We start from the raw sequence: 15,211 nt of genomic DNA on the forward strand, positions 1-15,211 counted from the left end.
GTATCAAGTGTCCCTTTAGAAACATTGTCCCAGAGTCCGCTGTCAGAGGTTGATGATTTTCAGCTTGTAGTTTGGCTGTAGGGATGGCAGTGTCACTCCAGGCTGAAATATCTCAACAAATTTCAGATAGATTGTGTTGAAATGTTGTGCAGACCTGAATGGCACTCAGTGGATGAAACTTACAGCGTTTGGTGATCTTTTGACTTTTCCTCTAGCGCCACCATGGGGTTGATATTTATGTTTTTCGTGAAATAACAACAGATATTGGATGGATGACTATTGCTACACATGTTCAGGAGGAATTTTATAACCTTGCCGACATTCCTAATGGCATGAGTATTACATTTACATTTTTTAACCTAAATGGGCAGGCAGCTTATATAGTTGTGGCAGTTAAATTACCCCTGAACTTCCCTTGTAGTTGTAACACCCAGCTGTATAGATCATGAGTCCTTGTTCCTTACTGTTTTTTATGTTTAAATTTAAACAATGCACATGATATAATTTGGCAGATGTTTTATTTTGGTCTTATAATTCACACCGTAATCATTGTCACATCCACAGGGTAATGGTCACTGACAGCCAGTGCCTGAGAGAGAGAGAAAAAACATTGTTTCTTTCAGGCATAGTTAATAATAGGTATTTTCCTTGTACAATAGCCTATGTTTTAATCATGCATTATAAAACCTTAACAGATCAACAGAATATTTGCTCCAACATCACTACAGGACTGTATAAAGTATACTGGTGGTTTTGCTTAGCCCATTGCCTACTAACTACAAATCATGGAAAACTATCACATCATTGTTGTTCATTTACCAAAGCATACCTTTTTCTAAATAGAAGACTTAACTTGTGAATTTTGCTTGCTTAAATATGTTTTAAAAATCATGAATGACCATTGGTATGGCTCCTGAAGAGTAACTTCACACCAAGCTGAAAAGCAACATTTCTAAGATGCTGTTTTGTTCAGTTTGATGCACTTGTAATCACACCCAACAGTGCTGTCAGGGTGCACTTACCACACCCTGAGTACCCCTCTACATCACTGCTGCAAGGTGGCAACATCAAATACTGGTGGTCAAGCAAAAATAAGATGTTGTACCTTGCAGTTAAAATGAATTGTATGGTAGATAACGATTACCAGAGGGTGGCTGAGCTTCAAGTCCGTCATGTAGTTGTAGACCTTAGCACTGCCAGGTTTCACTCCCCTCATCATGTCAGTGGTCACCACAATCCTGCATACACAGGAAGAAGGGTACTTTTGGTGATTTTCTTGTAATGTTGTATATCTTAGTGTATATACTCAAACTTCCATAATGGACATGGAAATGTGCACAATACTTCAGTGTGTGTTTGTGTACCTGTCGTAAGGGCAGTTAGTGTGTGACACTGTGGTGTCGGCGTCATCAGGGATCAGCCAGTGGAAACTCTTGTCAGTGTAGATGGGGATTTGATGCCAGTCAGAGCCTGAAACATAACTGCAGCCTGCGTTGAAGTCGCCCAGCAGTACAATGTCCTGCAGGGAGAGCGTGAAGGTTCAATCACTGTCAACCCCCATCTCAAACTCAGACAAATTAATTATCCTTTGTGCTCCACCTTTTGCTCCACTGAACCATAGCTGAATATTTGTGTGTGTGTGTGTGTGTGTGTGTGTGTGTGTGTGTGTGTGTGTGTGTGTGTGGAAGTGTATTCACATTGGTTTTCCAGCGGTTGCGGACATCAAGCACCACTTTATAGAGCTCTTTCAATTCCCCCACAGCAGCGCTTGGAGAGGTGTGTTGGGGGATCAGAACAAAGTTCTTCACAACTATAAAACAAGAGGGAGAGATGAAGAGAGGGATGTCTGAAGGAGAGTCAAGTTGAACCAATGTGTAACAACCTTATGTAAGTTGGAGGGAGAGCTTTAACAGTACTATGACATAAATCTTAATATTGTCATTTTTATTGTCATTCAAACTCTTCCATAGCCTACCAGTTTTTTTGGAGGAGAACATGACAACAAAGGGCTCTCTGTTGAAGGTGTCAGTTCCAGAGGACTCAGAGCCATCATCATAGGTGTAGTTTTTAGCCACAGACACTTCCTGCTCCCTGGAGAGAGAAAATACTCTTTACTGTGTTGTTGTGCTCGTTTTCTTTTAAAAGTAAGGAGTTGCTCTTTAGGATGAAGTTACTGTAATTCTTGCTGCATGCTTATTCCCTATAAAGCTTTACTTTTGAAGAGGTTTTTTAAGTGAGTGAGGTCCATATCTCAGACTCAGCCATCCACATAATTACTTGTCCACTTTCTAAAAGTCATTTGTATCACTTTCAATGAATGGAAGTATATTAGTCCAATGCCCTCATGTGACCACTAGAGGGCCACTGTAGGTATGAATTTTTTTATTTATTTAAAAGTTATAATTAACATTGCTTTAATACTAGTAAACCCTAAACACAATGCATTTTGTGCATTTTATGATTCAAACGTAGTATTAGTAAAATAAAGTACTATTTTTGACACAAAAAGTATACAATATACTGCATGTTTTCCATCTAATAATGCAATTTGGTGATACAAAATGCTGACCAAATATAACATTACATTTTGTGTCATCGCATGTGACCTCCATAAATCTGAACCTTTAGTTGGTTTGGTTTCCTGCTCTTGCTCATAAGAAAGTCAGATAAAAAGACACTGGGCAGAACTCAATTAAATCAAAACTTCACTCTTCATGAACAGTGGGTTTCTCCTAACTTATTTGTGTACCTGTAGAGGAAGAGATATCTCTCCTTGTAGGTGCTGCGACCCAGAGGCTCACTGACGATGTGATTGTACTTGTTCTTGGAAGAACCGCTGGGAAAACACACACACACACACACACACACACACACACACACACACACATAGATAGAGCATCACTGTATTTACCTTATATGATAATGTGACTTTATGAGCTTTCCACGTATCTACAAACATTAATTATGTCAGTATATGTGTATATATATATATATGTCATCCTAACTCGTTGACATGCTCCATGAGTCTTTTGGTTGCTGAGAGGTCACTGTCTCTGACCTCCTGGATCAGAATGATGTCATAGCGGTGGACAATCTACAATGGATTCAATAACACAAAAAATCACATTCAAAAGGCATAAATGTACTTTTTATATACTTGGCACTTTGTAGTGAAGTTTGTTAAAGTATAGTTATGTGGATGCTGTTTTCCAGTATAACTGCATAGTCAAAATATTATTAGCATATTACCGTTTTTGGGGCGTAAAGGGGCACTCCGCCAGTTTTACTAATGAAGGCCAGTGGTGATTATGAGGAGTACAACTCAGCTTTATAATGTTTTCTATGGCTCTGAAGGAGCTTGATAGAGTCTGTAAAAATAACCCTGCGGATGTCACAGCGATGTCATCAGGGTCATTGGGCAAACTCAGATTACATTTGTGGAGAAGCCCTGTAATTTCCAAATCCCTCTAAACAAGACAGTATTCTAACTCAATTCAATGGTATAGCTATATTTCTATTGTGCTGCTTACACATTACAATAGAAGGGAAGGCCAAACAAAATGTTGTGTGATTTTGCATGTTAATGACAAACATATTGAACAATGCAAATTAAACCTTGTGGTATTCAAATTAGCAGCCTTCAAAACATACTATGTTCTTATTTGTAAATGGGTGATGAAATGTAAATAAAGAGGGAAAGTTGTAAAGTGTAAAACAGTGGCATTTCAGACCGTGCTGATGATGTTCATCAGAGTCTTGTTGGAGGATTTCGTGTCCCCAAAAGACTTGATGTTGAAGGCTCCGAGCAGCAGAGAGGTAGAGACATGCAGTAGGGCCAAAACGAGACCCAAAGTACACACCAAACGCATCCTGGGCCAAAGACATACGATAAAAAAACAAAATAAAGAGTCTAAAGTAGACTAAATATATATTTTTTATACATAAGGGGTGTTGATCAGGCATCATAGTTATTATGGCACATTATGTTTATAATCCAAAATCTTGATTGTGACATATTAACATTATAACAGAAATAACAGTTGAATCTACAGTTATGTGTCACATGACCCTAACAGGTCTTACTGTGGGAGTGAGAGAAGGTCATAACACCTGCACCTCTGAACACATGAAAACAACCCATATTCATGGCAGTTAATCTGATTATAAGTCTTATAAGAATGTACTGTTTGATGTGATGCTCTCTACAGATGAATGATAACATAATCCTCCAGTAGGACATTATGTTATCATGTTACCCTAGTTACACTGTCCTAGAGCTGGTGAGAAAGTGACTCTTGGGCAAAGGTTATAAAATATGGAAATTAAGAGCAAAAGTTGTAGTTTACTCACACACACGCTGTTGTTATGTGTTCCATTTTGTCAGCCAGAAAAAAAGAAATCTTGCATTACTGCTACATATATAGTATTTGCCTTCAAAGAAACATGGCATGACAATAAAAGCAGACCCGGTCATGCTGGATTACAACTACTGTGAATAGTGTTACAAAGCCTGCAAGAGCTGGAATTCTCAGCAACAACAAGCTGGCTTGTAGCACTGCTGTCCTGAATATTTCATCCATATTAACTGTAACAAAAACTCTTATCTTCACTCACAGTGTAAGCTTTGTTCTGCTCAGCTTGGGTCTAGTGTTTTTGCAGTAAAAAGAGAGTGAGACGTGCATAGCTACCTGCTTCTGTAAGTCTGTGTTGGGAAGGAGAAGGAGCACAGAGACTTGCTTGTGTGAATCCCAGGAGTCCCCACTACAGCTTTTGAGCAGAACTGATAGCGTCTCTTGTGAAGTTTTTATTTACCTGCAGGTGCATGTGACTGGATTAGAGGAGGGGTGCTGTGTATGTGGTACAGGTGGTAGGTGGTAGGTGGGTCCCTGCTTTGATCCAAGCTGAAATATTATTGGATGTGTTTTTATTAAATTTTGCACGAACATTCATGATCCCCTGATGATAAATCCTAATGACTTTTGGTGATCCCCTCACTTCTTTTTTTTTTTTAATCTAGTGCCACCATGAGGTTCACATTTGTGACTTTGAGGGAAATATCTCAACTATTTTTTCTTCAAATTTGATACAAACATGTGCGTGATCTCTAACTTTTCATTTAATGCCAGATTTTGAATTATTAAGTACAACTTTGGATTATGACCAAATACCTAATTAGCAAAGTCAGCAGGCTAACACGCTAAACCAAGATGGTGAATATGGTAAACATTACAACTTCTAAATATCAGCATGTTAGCATAGTCATTGTGGGCAAGCTTCACTGTGCCAATATACACACTGAATCAATAACCACATACGTGTTTATGAATTTAAAGTCGGGTAATGATTAATAAGGTGACAGTGATAATGTGTGATGTTTACACTGCTTACTATCATGATGTATCTGGAAGTGTATCTTGCAGAGGACTTGGTTTGAAATATATTTGTATAATATATTATATATTAATGTAATACTATAATACTAATACCCTACTATTTATGAGAAATAAATTATACAATTTGTAGTGCAATCACAATTTTTTAAGATCAGTTAACTCTTTCTAGTGGTTACCTCTTGAAGTAGAGTATGTGGGTGATCAACAGATGCTATTTTTAATTGCAGTGTTGGCAGTGACGATGAGAAGGCAACAGATGGCATGAAAACATGATAAAGACATAAGTTCATTTACGGTCATGTGTGATGGGAGAAAACAACATGTGCTTCCATGACGTTAACAAAGGCTTGATGGTCAACTTTACACAATCAAGACATTCACATGTATTTTCTGAATGATTAAAGGAGCTCAGGTCAGTGAATATGATTCAAAATGTCTTATCCAAAAGGACATACACTAGTTAAAATAATTCTGTGACACAATGTTCTGTACTGAATCTGTTAAGATGTTTCTAGATTGATTCATTTAGTGTAAAAGAAAGGCAGATACTTTTCATACTGATATTGATTTACTGTTTTAATGATCGATTGCTCTCCATCAGTAATGAAAAAGTATTAAGGAAGTGTTTATTTTCCGTTTTTATGTGCGTGAAGTCACTATGTGATGGAAATAGAAGTGAGCACAGTGAGAGAAACTCTAGGTGGTGTAGCATATTGCACAAATGTATAACGTACTATGTGCCCATGCCTCTTTCTTTAAGAATCTCACTCTATGTCTCAGATTCCCATTCAGACAACCATCATTCATCCACTGAATCTTTTTTCTTTTCATACCATATATTTTCTGCAGATGTGTATCATTTTGTGATTTGTATATTTCATTGAAGGAGTTAGAATTCATTATCATTAAGTCCATTAATTATGCTGCTTTGGTTTATGTCAAATGCCATTTTAAAGGCTGAAAAACTACCTCCATAAGGCCCAAATAATAATTTCACAAAATAAAATGCCCAGGCTTCTAATGTAACCCTATGACACTCAATGTGTCTTATCTTATCTTACTTGTGTTATACATCTTATCTTTTATTATCTTATTGAAACCATTTAAAGGCAAAGTTATTTTTTGTTCAGACAAAATTATATAAAAATGAACATTGCCAAAGTAAGAATAAGTCAACATGAAAGTTCTTCATTAACCTTGGAAACTGCAAAAACAATTAAAAACAGACTTTAATACTAGGCTGGGTGAGAAGCATAAAGAATACTGACACTTCAGAGCTTGTGCTTTTCTTTTATAAAACATATATAAATAAATATATGGGTGGAATCAGTGAGCGCTAGCTAAACAATAATGATAGTTTTTAGACGGCAGTATAAGTGAGTACTCTCTAATCTGTAGTTTACACTTTATCCCGGTAGGTGGCAGTAAAACACTAAAATGTTTGACCGGCCAATCACAGGAAGGCCACACTTCAACTGTGACGTCATTGCGTAGCGTTCATGGTAGCGTTCCACAAACAGGAAGAAAACATCCAGCTGTTATCAAAGCAGCAAGAGAGAGCGCTCTGGCTAGCATAGCTTAGCTGTATGACATAGTAATGAAACGGCCTTGAGAGTTGGGAATAAGCTTGTGCTTTATCATGTTGTGTCCGGAGTTGTGACTGTGAAGATTCATACCTAAGGAATATAATTCTCCTCGACTTTCCTCCGGTGCGAGTGTTGAAACAAGGTACGTTAACGTAGCAACAGAGCGTTAGCCGCTTTTAGCCTGTGTGCTAATTAACAGGCAGCTGTAATACCTGGCTTATAACAACCTACTTTATTATTCACTGCGTTTTCTTCCGGATTTATGTGACCAGCCACACCGTAAGCTTTAGAATTGAATGGCAAGTTTAAATATATGAAAAGTATGTTACGTTTCTGTCAACGTCCCCTTTAGAAGAGGGATCATTTAATGAATCGTTTTGTTCTTGTAAACATTACATAGTTTTTGAGCAGTCATTCGAGGTTATGAGATGCGAATTATTAGTACTAACACCAACATACCGACACTCATTGAATTCCAAAAAAAATAATGTTAGAAAGAGAACGTAAGTGTGAAAGTGGAAATCCCCTTTGGCAGAGAATGAGACATGTGTTTTAACACACTATTTCCTTTGATGTGTCACAGTGTGGGATGGATAAGTAAATCATTTATTAAAAATGTATTTTTATTTGTAAAAGGAAGAAGGAATTGTGACTTATCATTCGTGTTTGACTTAATGTCTGTTGAAAGGATGGCTATATAAGGGCTTTTCACACTGCATATTCCTATCCCACAGCTGAGAGATGATCCTAGGATAACTCAACCCCTTTTCACTGAGACACACACACACAGTCTCATTCAAACACGCACACACGCTTAACCCAGAGTTCGTCTAAGCCCATGGCTGTAGGATTCACACTGCACTTCTAAAAAACCCTGGGTTAAATGTCTGTATGATATTTAAGATCCCACAATGGAGAAATTGACATTATTGCAGCAACAAAGTGGACAATAAAAATAGGAGAGCGCCAATTTAAAAAAAGAATAAAGAGCAATGAACAAATAAATAATAAACAATAAAAACAATAGTTGTAAAATGATATAGTAAAAGACTCAGATTTGTTGCGTACAATGTAATCTCTGTGTTTGAGCCTGACACTGAGCATCCTCTAGACTCTATTCTCATCATTGTGCAACAGCAGAGCGAGCATTTGCCAGCAGCAGTAATGACAACAAACAAAAAACTATTATGTAGGGCCAGTATGTTGAGAACTGAGAAGAGGCTGCTTTTCCTTGTTATACATGCTAGTACAGTCAATTGTCAACTGTTCTCTTTGTGTTTTGGAGAGTTGGTTGGAATAAAGAAGATATTTGAAGATATCACATTGGTGAAACATATGGTGTTTCTGAAGTTTTACTAGTCAAAATTCAATTTATTCAATTTTTTAAAAAAAGCTGAAGATTGATTGATAATGAAAATAGTCCCAAACAGAATTGCTGGGTATCGTTACTCTCTACCTTTAAGGTATCGACCGAAATATATTGATACCAAGTAGGGGTGTGTCCAAAAAATAGATCTATCAATTAATATCGATTTTCTATTTAAAAATCGATTCAAAATTCTGTGAATGGATTTTTTCAGAGAGAATAGATGGAAGCATGAAATTTAAAATAATAATTATTATTTGAGAGTTAACAACTTTGTCTTGTATTTGAATTGACATGCTTATCCATAATCTTTATGTGCATTTTTTGAAAATCATTGGTTACATGATGACAACATAATTCAAAGTGACATGATTTAAAATGCCACTGGTCTTAAGGGTAAATACACATAGATGCTATCATGCTAGATCCCAGTGTTGGATCAGGCTCATGATTTAACTTTACTCTTCAAGAATTTGGTGTCCACACATGATTGCGTTTTAAAAATATTGTCTGACTTACAAAACAGAAACTCTGGGAACATAAAATTGAATTGAATCGAATTGAATCGGATCGGATCGGGACCCTGTGAATCGGAATTGAATCGATTCAGGAAATCATTGACAATACCCGACCCTAATACCAAGTAATATCAAAACGTCTCCTGTCAAACGATACCTACAATTGATGACTATTTGTATGGATCTGCTCACAGCCAATCAACACAAGCATTCTTCAATTTAATGTGACATGTGATTGTCCCACTGCCCCATCTGTGGTTGTGAAGTTGTGGTAAATTTGAATTAGCATGCCTAGCAGTTCAGCAGCCAAGATGTCACCTAAACGCTCTAAAGTGTGTTTACACTACATGCCTGTTACACTGAATAAAAGCAAGTGCACACAATGAGGAAAGGGTATTGAATGAAGTACTCAGTTGTTATCAGTATCATTTTCAGGGTACTTGGTTTGGTACTGGTATGGTCATTTTTGATATGATACCCAGAACTACCAAACAGAATTATCAGCATTGCAGCTCACTATTAATAGTTGGTTGTTGTGTTGGTCCCTACAGGTGTGAATGAGTGACGTGGTGCCTCCCACAGCTCTCAGTGAAGTCCAGCTCCGGTTCCTCTGTCACGATGACATAGAGAGTGTCAAACTGCTCTGTGGTGATTGGTTCCCAATCGAGTAAGAATCGGTTTTAAGCATCGTAGGACATCTCAATCCACTGTTTAAATGTGTTTGGTGTATTTTGGTGCTAATTTGTCTCGACCCTTTGACACCAGGTACCCAGACTCATGGTATCAGGACATCACCTCCAACAAAAAGTTCTTCTCCCTCGCTGCCACCTTCAGGGGGGGCATCGTGGGAATGATTGTGGCCGAGATCAAAGGCCGGACCAAAGTACACAAAGAGGTAAAATGTTCAGCCCTGCCTGTATAAACTGTATTCTGTGTTCTTCTTGGTGTCACTGAGTTTAGTGTAGTTCATCCACTCTCACTTACATTTCATAAGTGGAACATTGACATCGTACATTCTGTTTTTAGTCCGCTAATTAGACGAACCAGATGCCCTTGACTGAGTAAGCCTCTGTCATTACACTAAGAAATAAGATGAACATCAAGATGGCAGAGGAAATCTTGAAAGAACTCATTTTTCCTTTATATCAGCTTACGATAACAACAGTCAGTGTGAGGTGCTTGTATAGCATAATTAGTGTCTCAAGAGGATATTTGGCAGATGTACTGTTATTCCACTGGACTGCTATCAGAGATCCCCTCCTCTCACTTAAGTTTATAGTTTTTATAAGATGATCTCTCAGTGGATGGAGCATCTGCTGTTGAAATGTATTTGCCTTTATAATGAGATTTGCATTTTGGAAGCTGCCTCCTAAGTAGATAATTTGCCTATGCATGAGGACTGTGTAACAAGCTGATCCCTGAAGGAGTGCACTGAACATGTTCAGAGTGGAACCAAATTACACAGCTGAAAGATCCATTTAAGTGATGTTTTTCAAATTGTGTTGTGGATGGGAAAATAATGTATTGTATGTTTATTGAAAATGGGCCTTAATCCTTAATTTGCTGTCTGTCTATGTCTATGTGTGTGTGTGTGTGTGTGTGTGTGTGTGTTAGGATGGAGACATCCTGGCCTCCAGTTTTCCTGTGGACACACAGGTAGCCTACATCCTCAGCTTGGGAGTGGTCAAAGAGTTCAGAAAACATGGCATAGGTAGGTTCCCATCTCTCAGGAGCTCTCACACACATTACATTTTCTTCTCTTCACTGACTTGATATTTATCCAAAACTTGGTAAACATGGTAAACTCTTCCTAACTATCTCAATCCATGCGACCACTCAGGCTCCTTACTGCTGGACAGTCTGAAGGAGCACATCTCTACGACAGCCCAGGACCACTGTAAGGCCATTTACCTGCACGTCCTCACCACTAACAACACTGCCATCCACTTCTATGAGAACAGGGACTTCAGACAGCACCACTACCTGCCCTACTACTACTCCATACGAGGGGTCCTCAAAGATGGATTCACCTATGTGCTCTACATCAATGGGGGCCATCCACCTTGGACGATATTATATCCTTTTGTTGTAGAAGGAACATGGGTTAGGGTTAGGACAGGTAGGTGGGTAGAAATGTGGTGTGGTCATGTTTCCTTAACGCATTGTCCCACTGACTATATCCAGCACATCGGTTCAACCCTGGCCAGCTTGAGCCCCTGCTCCATCCCACAGAGGCTGTACCGGCAGGCCCAGTCCCTGCTGCGCTCCCTGCTTCCCTGGTCCAACATCGCCTCCAAGACTGGCATACAGTACAGCCGAACAATGTGACACAGCACGGTGGGTGGAGTCACCTTCAAAGCTTCTACATGCCACCTCTTCTGTGTAGCCGCGCCTATAAACAGATTGTCTCTCCTTTATCTTTTTCAGGAGCACAAGTGTTCCGTTTCTCATCAGTCTTCCCCTGAGCACACAAAGATGTACACGCACACCCACATCCTGTACGGCTCTCCGCACCCTGTATTGGTCACAGGACTCAGGTTCAACCTGTGTTTGACCGTTCACATATCCGATTATTATTATTAGACACACGTTTGGCACTGTTTCACACAAGATCCTGGTTTGCAGCTGTAGTTCTGTACCCAGCTGTTACACAGGGTTGTATCATAACATCATCAGGAGTGCAATGTTGTGTTTACACCAACAATTCAGCAAAACTGACACCATGGGATCATTTCTTTTGGTTATTTAGTAATTGTACTATCCCATATATACTACACTATCCCATAACTACCGTTAGTTACCTGTGTTTACCCAGTCGTACCAAAGCTGAGCAGCGTCAGACCCACTTTCAACCCAGGCAGCAGAGCTGAGTGGAGGACCATGTTGACCCAGATACACAGAACGGCAAACACAGGTTGTTAGTACGGTGTGAAAGGGGTGTTACACTCACACACACACCCCCACACACACACACATTCATACACACACTGGGAACCCGATAGAGACTAAAGGTTCATGCCTATATTCCTCCCTTCATCCTGTCCACCACTGTCACAGAGACTATGTATACTGTTTGTATATTATATATACTAAACTAATATATGAATTTCTCTTAATATGTATGTGTATTCTATGCTGTTGATAGACCTAGTTGGATGATAAATCATCCTTTTTCCCTTTTTGTGTATCAACTGAATTCAGACTCTGAGTCAATTCCAGTTTGTAAAATAGACTGAGGGCGCAATTTGCATTCAATTGGACTGTGAAGCATTTAAAAATGTTGAAAGGCTAATAATTTAGACTGAAGCTAATTATACAGAGGAAACTCTGAGACACAATGTAGATTGGTGATATTTTCAGTAGCAACTTGAATTTTAAAACAAAAGATTTTTCCCATTTGAGAATGTATGATATTATCTGATTTGCAGGGTGCAATACATGAAAGTACAGGAAACTACAGTAGTGACATCAGCACACAAACATATGGGCATGTTGTAGTTTAGTAGTCAGTCAGTACTGCAACAGCTTTACAGGCTTTCCACATGTTATGCAGTTCTATTTTTAAGTCTTAACTCTATGTGAAATGGCCTTTCTACATTGTTTCAAACTGTTGCCCCTGTATAGTTCATAAGAGTAAGGGAGTCCTTATTTTAGAGGTTTTAAATGGTGACTGGCTGTAGGACTGTCTCTCTGCTCCATGGCTGTAAAATTGCTGCTAATGTAGAGAAATATCCATTTGTTTTTGTCCAGATTTTAAAATATGGCACAGATTAGATTTTAATGACCGCTTATAGAAGAGATAAGAACACAAACGCAACACACCTTGCGTGTCTGCTTGTATGGGTGCACATGTGTATGCGTTGATGCATACAGGGTCCAAAAAATAGCACTTAGCGAGTGCCAAAATGTTGGTCAGATCAGTCTACGGAAGACAAAACGAGTCAAGTTCAGCCAACATCTTTGTCAGTGAGTGACACTGTATTTTCTCTATTTTATTGCATTCTGTTGCACTTCACTGGCAAGGGTGACTCTGTGTGAAAAATGTACGCTCATTGTTAAAAGGTGAAATTTTCTGGGTATACCAGCCCTGGGCAGGTGACTCAGAAGAAAGTTTCTGACATTGTGTTTGCAATAAACTTCATTTGACTGATTGTAGAGACAGAGTCAGTCGGGCAGCCCCTACTGTGTGACTATTTTACATTGTCCTCAAAATTTCATTGTGATATGTCATATTACATTGTCATAAACCTGAGCCTTGTTTTCAATCACAATACGCAATGGTATCAAGTCTTCATTGCCCTTTAAAATAGCTCTCAATGATTCCCTTAAAAGCCCGAACCTCTGGTGCCTCACTGACATGACTGCAGTGTGAGCATCCTGCTAAAACAATACAAGAACTTTAACACTTGTCACTTTTAGGAAATGACTCTGCTGCTGTCCAGCAGTCATCAGCAATGTTCTTAACATTCCTTTACAGAGGGAACATACTGTAATGCTAGCCAGCTCAGCACAGGACACAGGAATCAGGGGAAGGTGATCAGATAAACATTTTGCTACACACTACTGCAGCTGTGTTAGGTTTCTGTCTGGAGCCACATTGAACATGAATGATTCATGTTTCTCAGAAATCCTAAATCCTTAATCCTTTAGGTGATTTCCTAACTTTTCCTTTAGCGCCACCATCAGGTTCACATTTATGGTTTTGGGTAAACTTTCTTGACAATTATTGAGCAGATTACTATTAAATTTCATGCAGATATTCATGTTCTCATTAGGAGGAATTGTAGTCATTTTGGTGATCTATTAACTTTTTTTCTCTAGTGACATCAAAAGGTCAAACTTTCTATTTGTCCAATATTTTGGTTTACGATTGTCGGCCAACAGTACAGCACAGTTAAGAAAACAGCTTTAAAATTATAGATGCATAATGATTTATATGAACTTGTACACAATACATGTGAGTACATTAATATTAATTAGCTAAACTAAGACTAAGACTTACTTAGGTTGAAGTTGGGCAACTTTTCTGTAGGAATGATTTGGAAATGAAGACATTTGTGAAATACGCTCCAAGGTACCCCAACTGTTTAAAGATGTGATGATCACAGAAGTGGTTATAACATTACTCTTACCATTGAGAGCCAATATCACTGAGTTCCACCATGTTGTCTAAATTTACAACCAGCTTTTCAAAACTGACTTTCATTAATTAGAACACACTACAAACACACAATTTGGTCCTAAATTAAGAAATGAAGGCCTTTTAAGGGATGCTTTTAATATTTTCGGTCCATTTTAACAGGATTTTTACCCCCTAACAATCCATTAAACCATAAAACAAATCTTGAAAAAATGAATTTCAATACATTCATTTATCCACTAACTATTCCCTTAAAAGTCCATAAAAAAGACCTTAATTCTATCTTTATTAATGGGTGATACACCGTGTATTTCTAGACCTGGACATCTATAATATGTTTCAGCTTTTAAGATAACCCTGATAATAAATGACCTACATATAACCAAACACACAGTTATCTTAGTTAATACAAGACATATGTATGCAGTCATGTATACAGAAACACTGAGTCAATACTGACATGCAACTATATTTTATTATATATAAACAACACACAAAAAACTAATCATAATGCTAACTTTAAGATGTCAAACAGAGGCTAACAACCAGAGGCTCTAAACCAAAGGCTTTAAATCACTGAACAATCAATCATCAATATGAGTGTATATTGCATTATATTTCTACCACCATGACAAAAAAGAAATTGCTATTTTTTTGCTGTCATTTTAACCATAGATATGTCAGCGTATCTTACCATTTAACAGATTGTTTTGAGCCAGCATCGTTTACCCGCAAATGTCTGAAAATGTGTCTTACAGTGAGGCGATTTCACTATATCAGGCCCTCACAGCTGTTGATGCCATCTTCTTGGTTGGCACATCATTATTTCCTGCTAGAAAAAGCACCACAGATAAGTAAACAATTACTGATTTAAAAAAAAAATCATTGCAAATACTTCCTCAAAGGTCAGTCATGTTGGTGTGAGTATCAGTAGAGCCCTTTCATAGAATGGGTCATCTTTTGTCCTCCGTATCGCAGGAAAAAACTATACTTGCTTGAAATATTCTAATATAATGAATTAGTGTCTTATGGGTGGTTTTGTTTTGTATCACTAATATGTTTTTCTAATGTTTCACCTGCTTCACAGCTGCACAGGAAGTCTTTCTCTTTGTCAGTACAGTTTTTCTTTTTTCTGACTCATACGCAGTTTAAGCAAGGATTTGGTCTTTTATAGCTCTCTTAGTTTTCATAAGTTACTTTATGCTGAT

At 38.1% G+C, this 15,211-nt stretch overlaps 2 protein-coding genes across 2 annotated transcripts; one reads left to right on the forward strand and one right to left on the reverse strand.

Annotated features, from left to right (window-relative positions):
• Positions 1–535: 535 nt before the first annotated feature.
• dnase1 (deoxyribonuclease I) lies at positions 536–4,699 on the reverse strand. The gene is made up of 9 exons (XM_053338302.1): positions 4,689–4,699; positions 3,732–3,870; positions 3,006–3,094; positions 2,750–2,836; positions 1,976–2,091; positions 1,698–1,810; positions 1,365–1,519; positions 1,145–1,238; positions 536–589 (listed from the first exon to the last, which is right to left on the reverse strand). Exons 2-9 carry the CDS (start codon positions 3,867–3,869, stop codon positions 536–538), a joined length of 846 nt encoding a protein of 281 aa, XP_053194277.1. The 5' UTR covers position 3,870; positions 4,689–4,699.
• Positions 4,700–6,929: 2,230 nt separating this feature from the next.
• On the forward strand, positions 6,930–13,134 carry nat15 (N-acetyltransferase 15 (GCN5-related, putative)). Its single transcript, XM_053338190.1, has 7 exons — positions 6,930–7,121; positions 9,415–9,530; positions 9,629–9,758; positions 10,478–10,574; positions 10,704–10,938; positions 11,035–11,200; positions 11,291–13,134. Exons 2-6 carry the CDS (start codon positions 9,421–9,423, stop codon positions 11,189–11,191), a joined length of 729 nt encoding a protein of 242 aa, XP_053194165.1. The 5' UTR covers positions 6,930–7,121; positions 9,415–9,420; the 3' UTR covers positions 11,192–11,200; positions 11,291–13,134.
• The last annotated feature ends 2,077 nt before the right edge of the window (positions 13,135–15,211 follow it).

Source organism: Scomber japonicus, chromosome 18 (genome assembly GCF_027409825.1).
Source record: "Scomber japonicus isolate fScoJap1 chromosome 18, fScoJap1.pri, whole genome shotgun sequence".
NCBI lineage: Eukaryota > Metazoa > Chordata > Actinopteri > Scombriformes > Scombridae > Scomber > Scomber japonicus.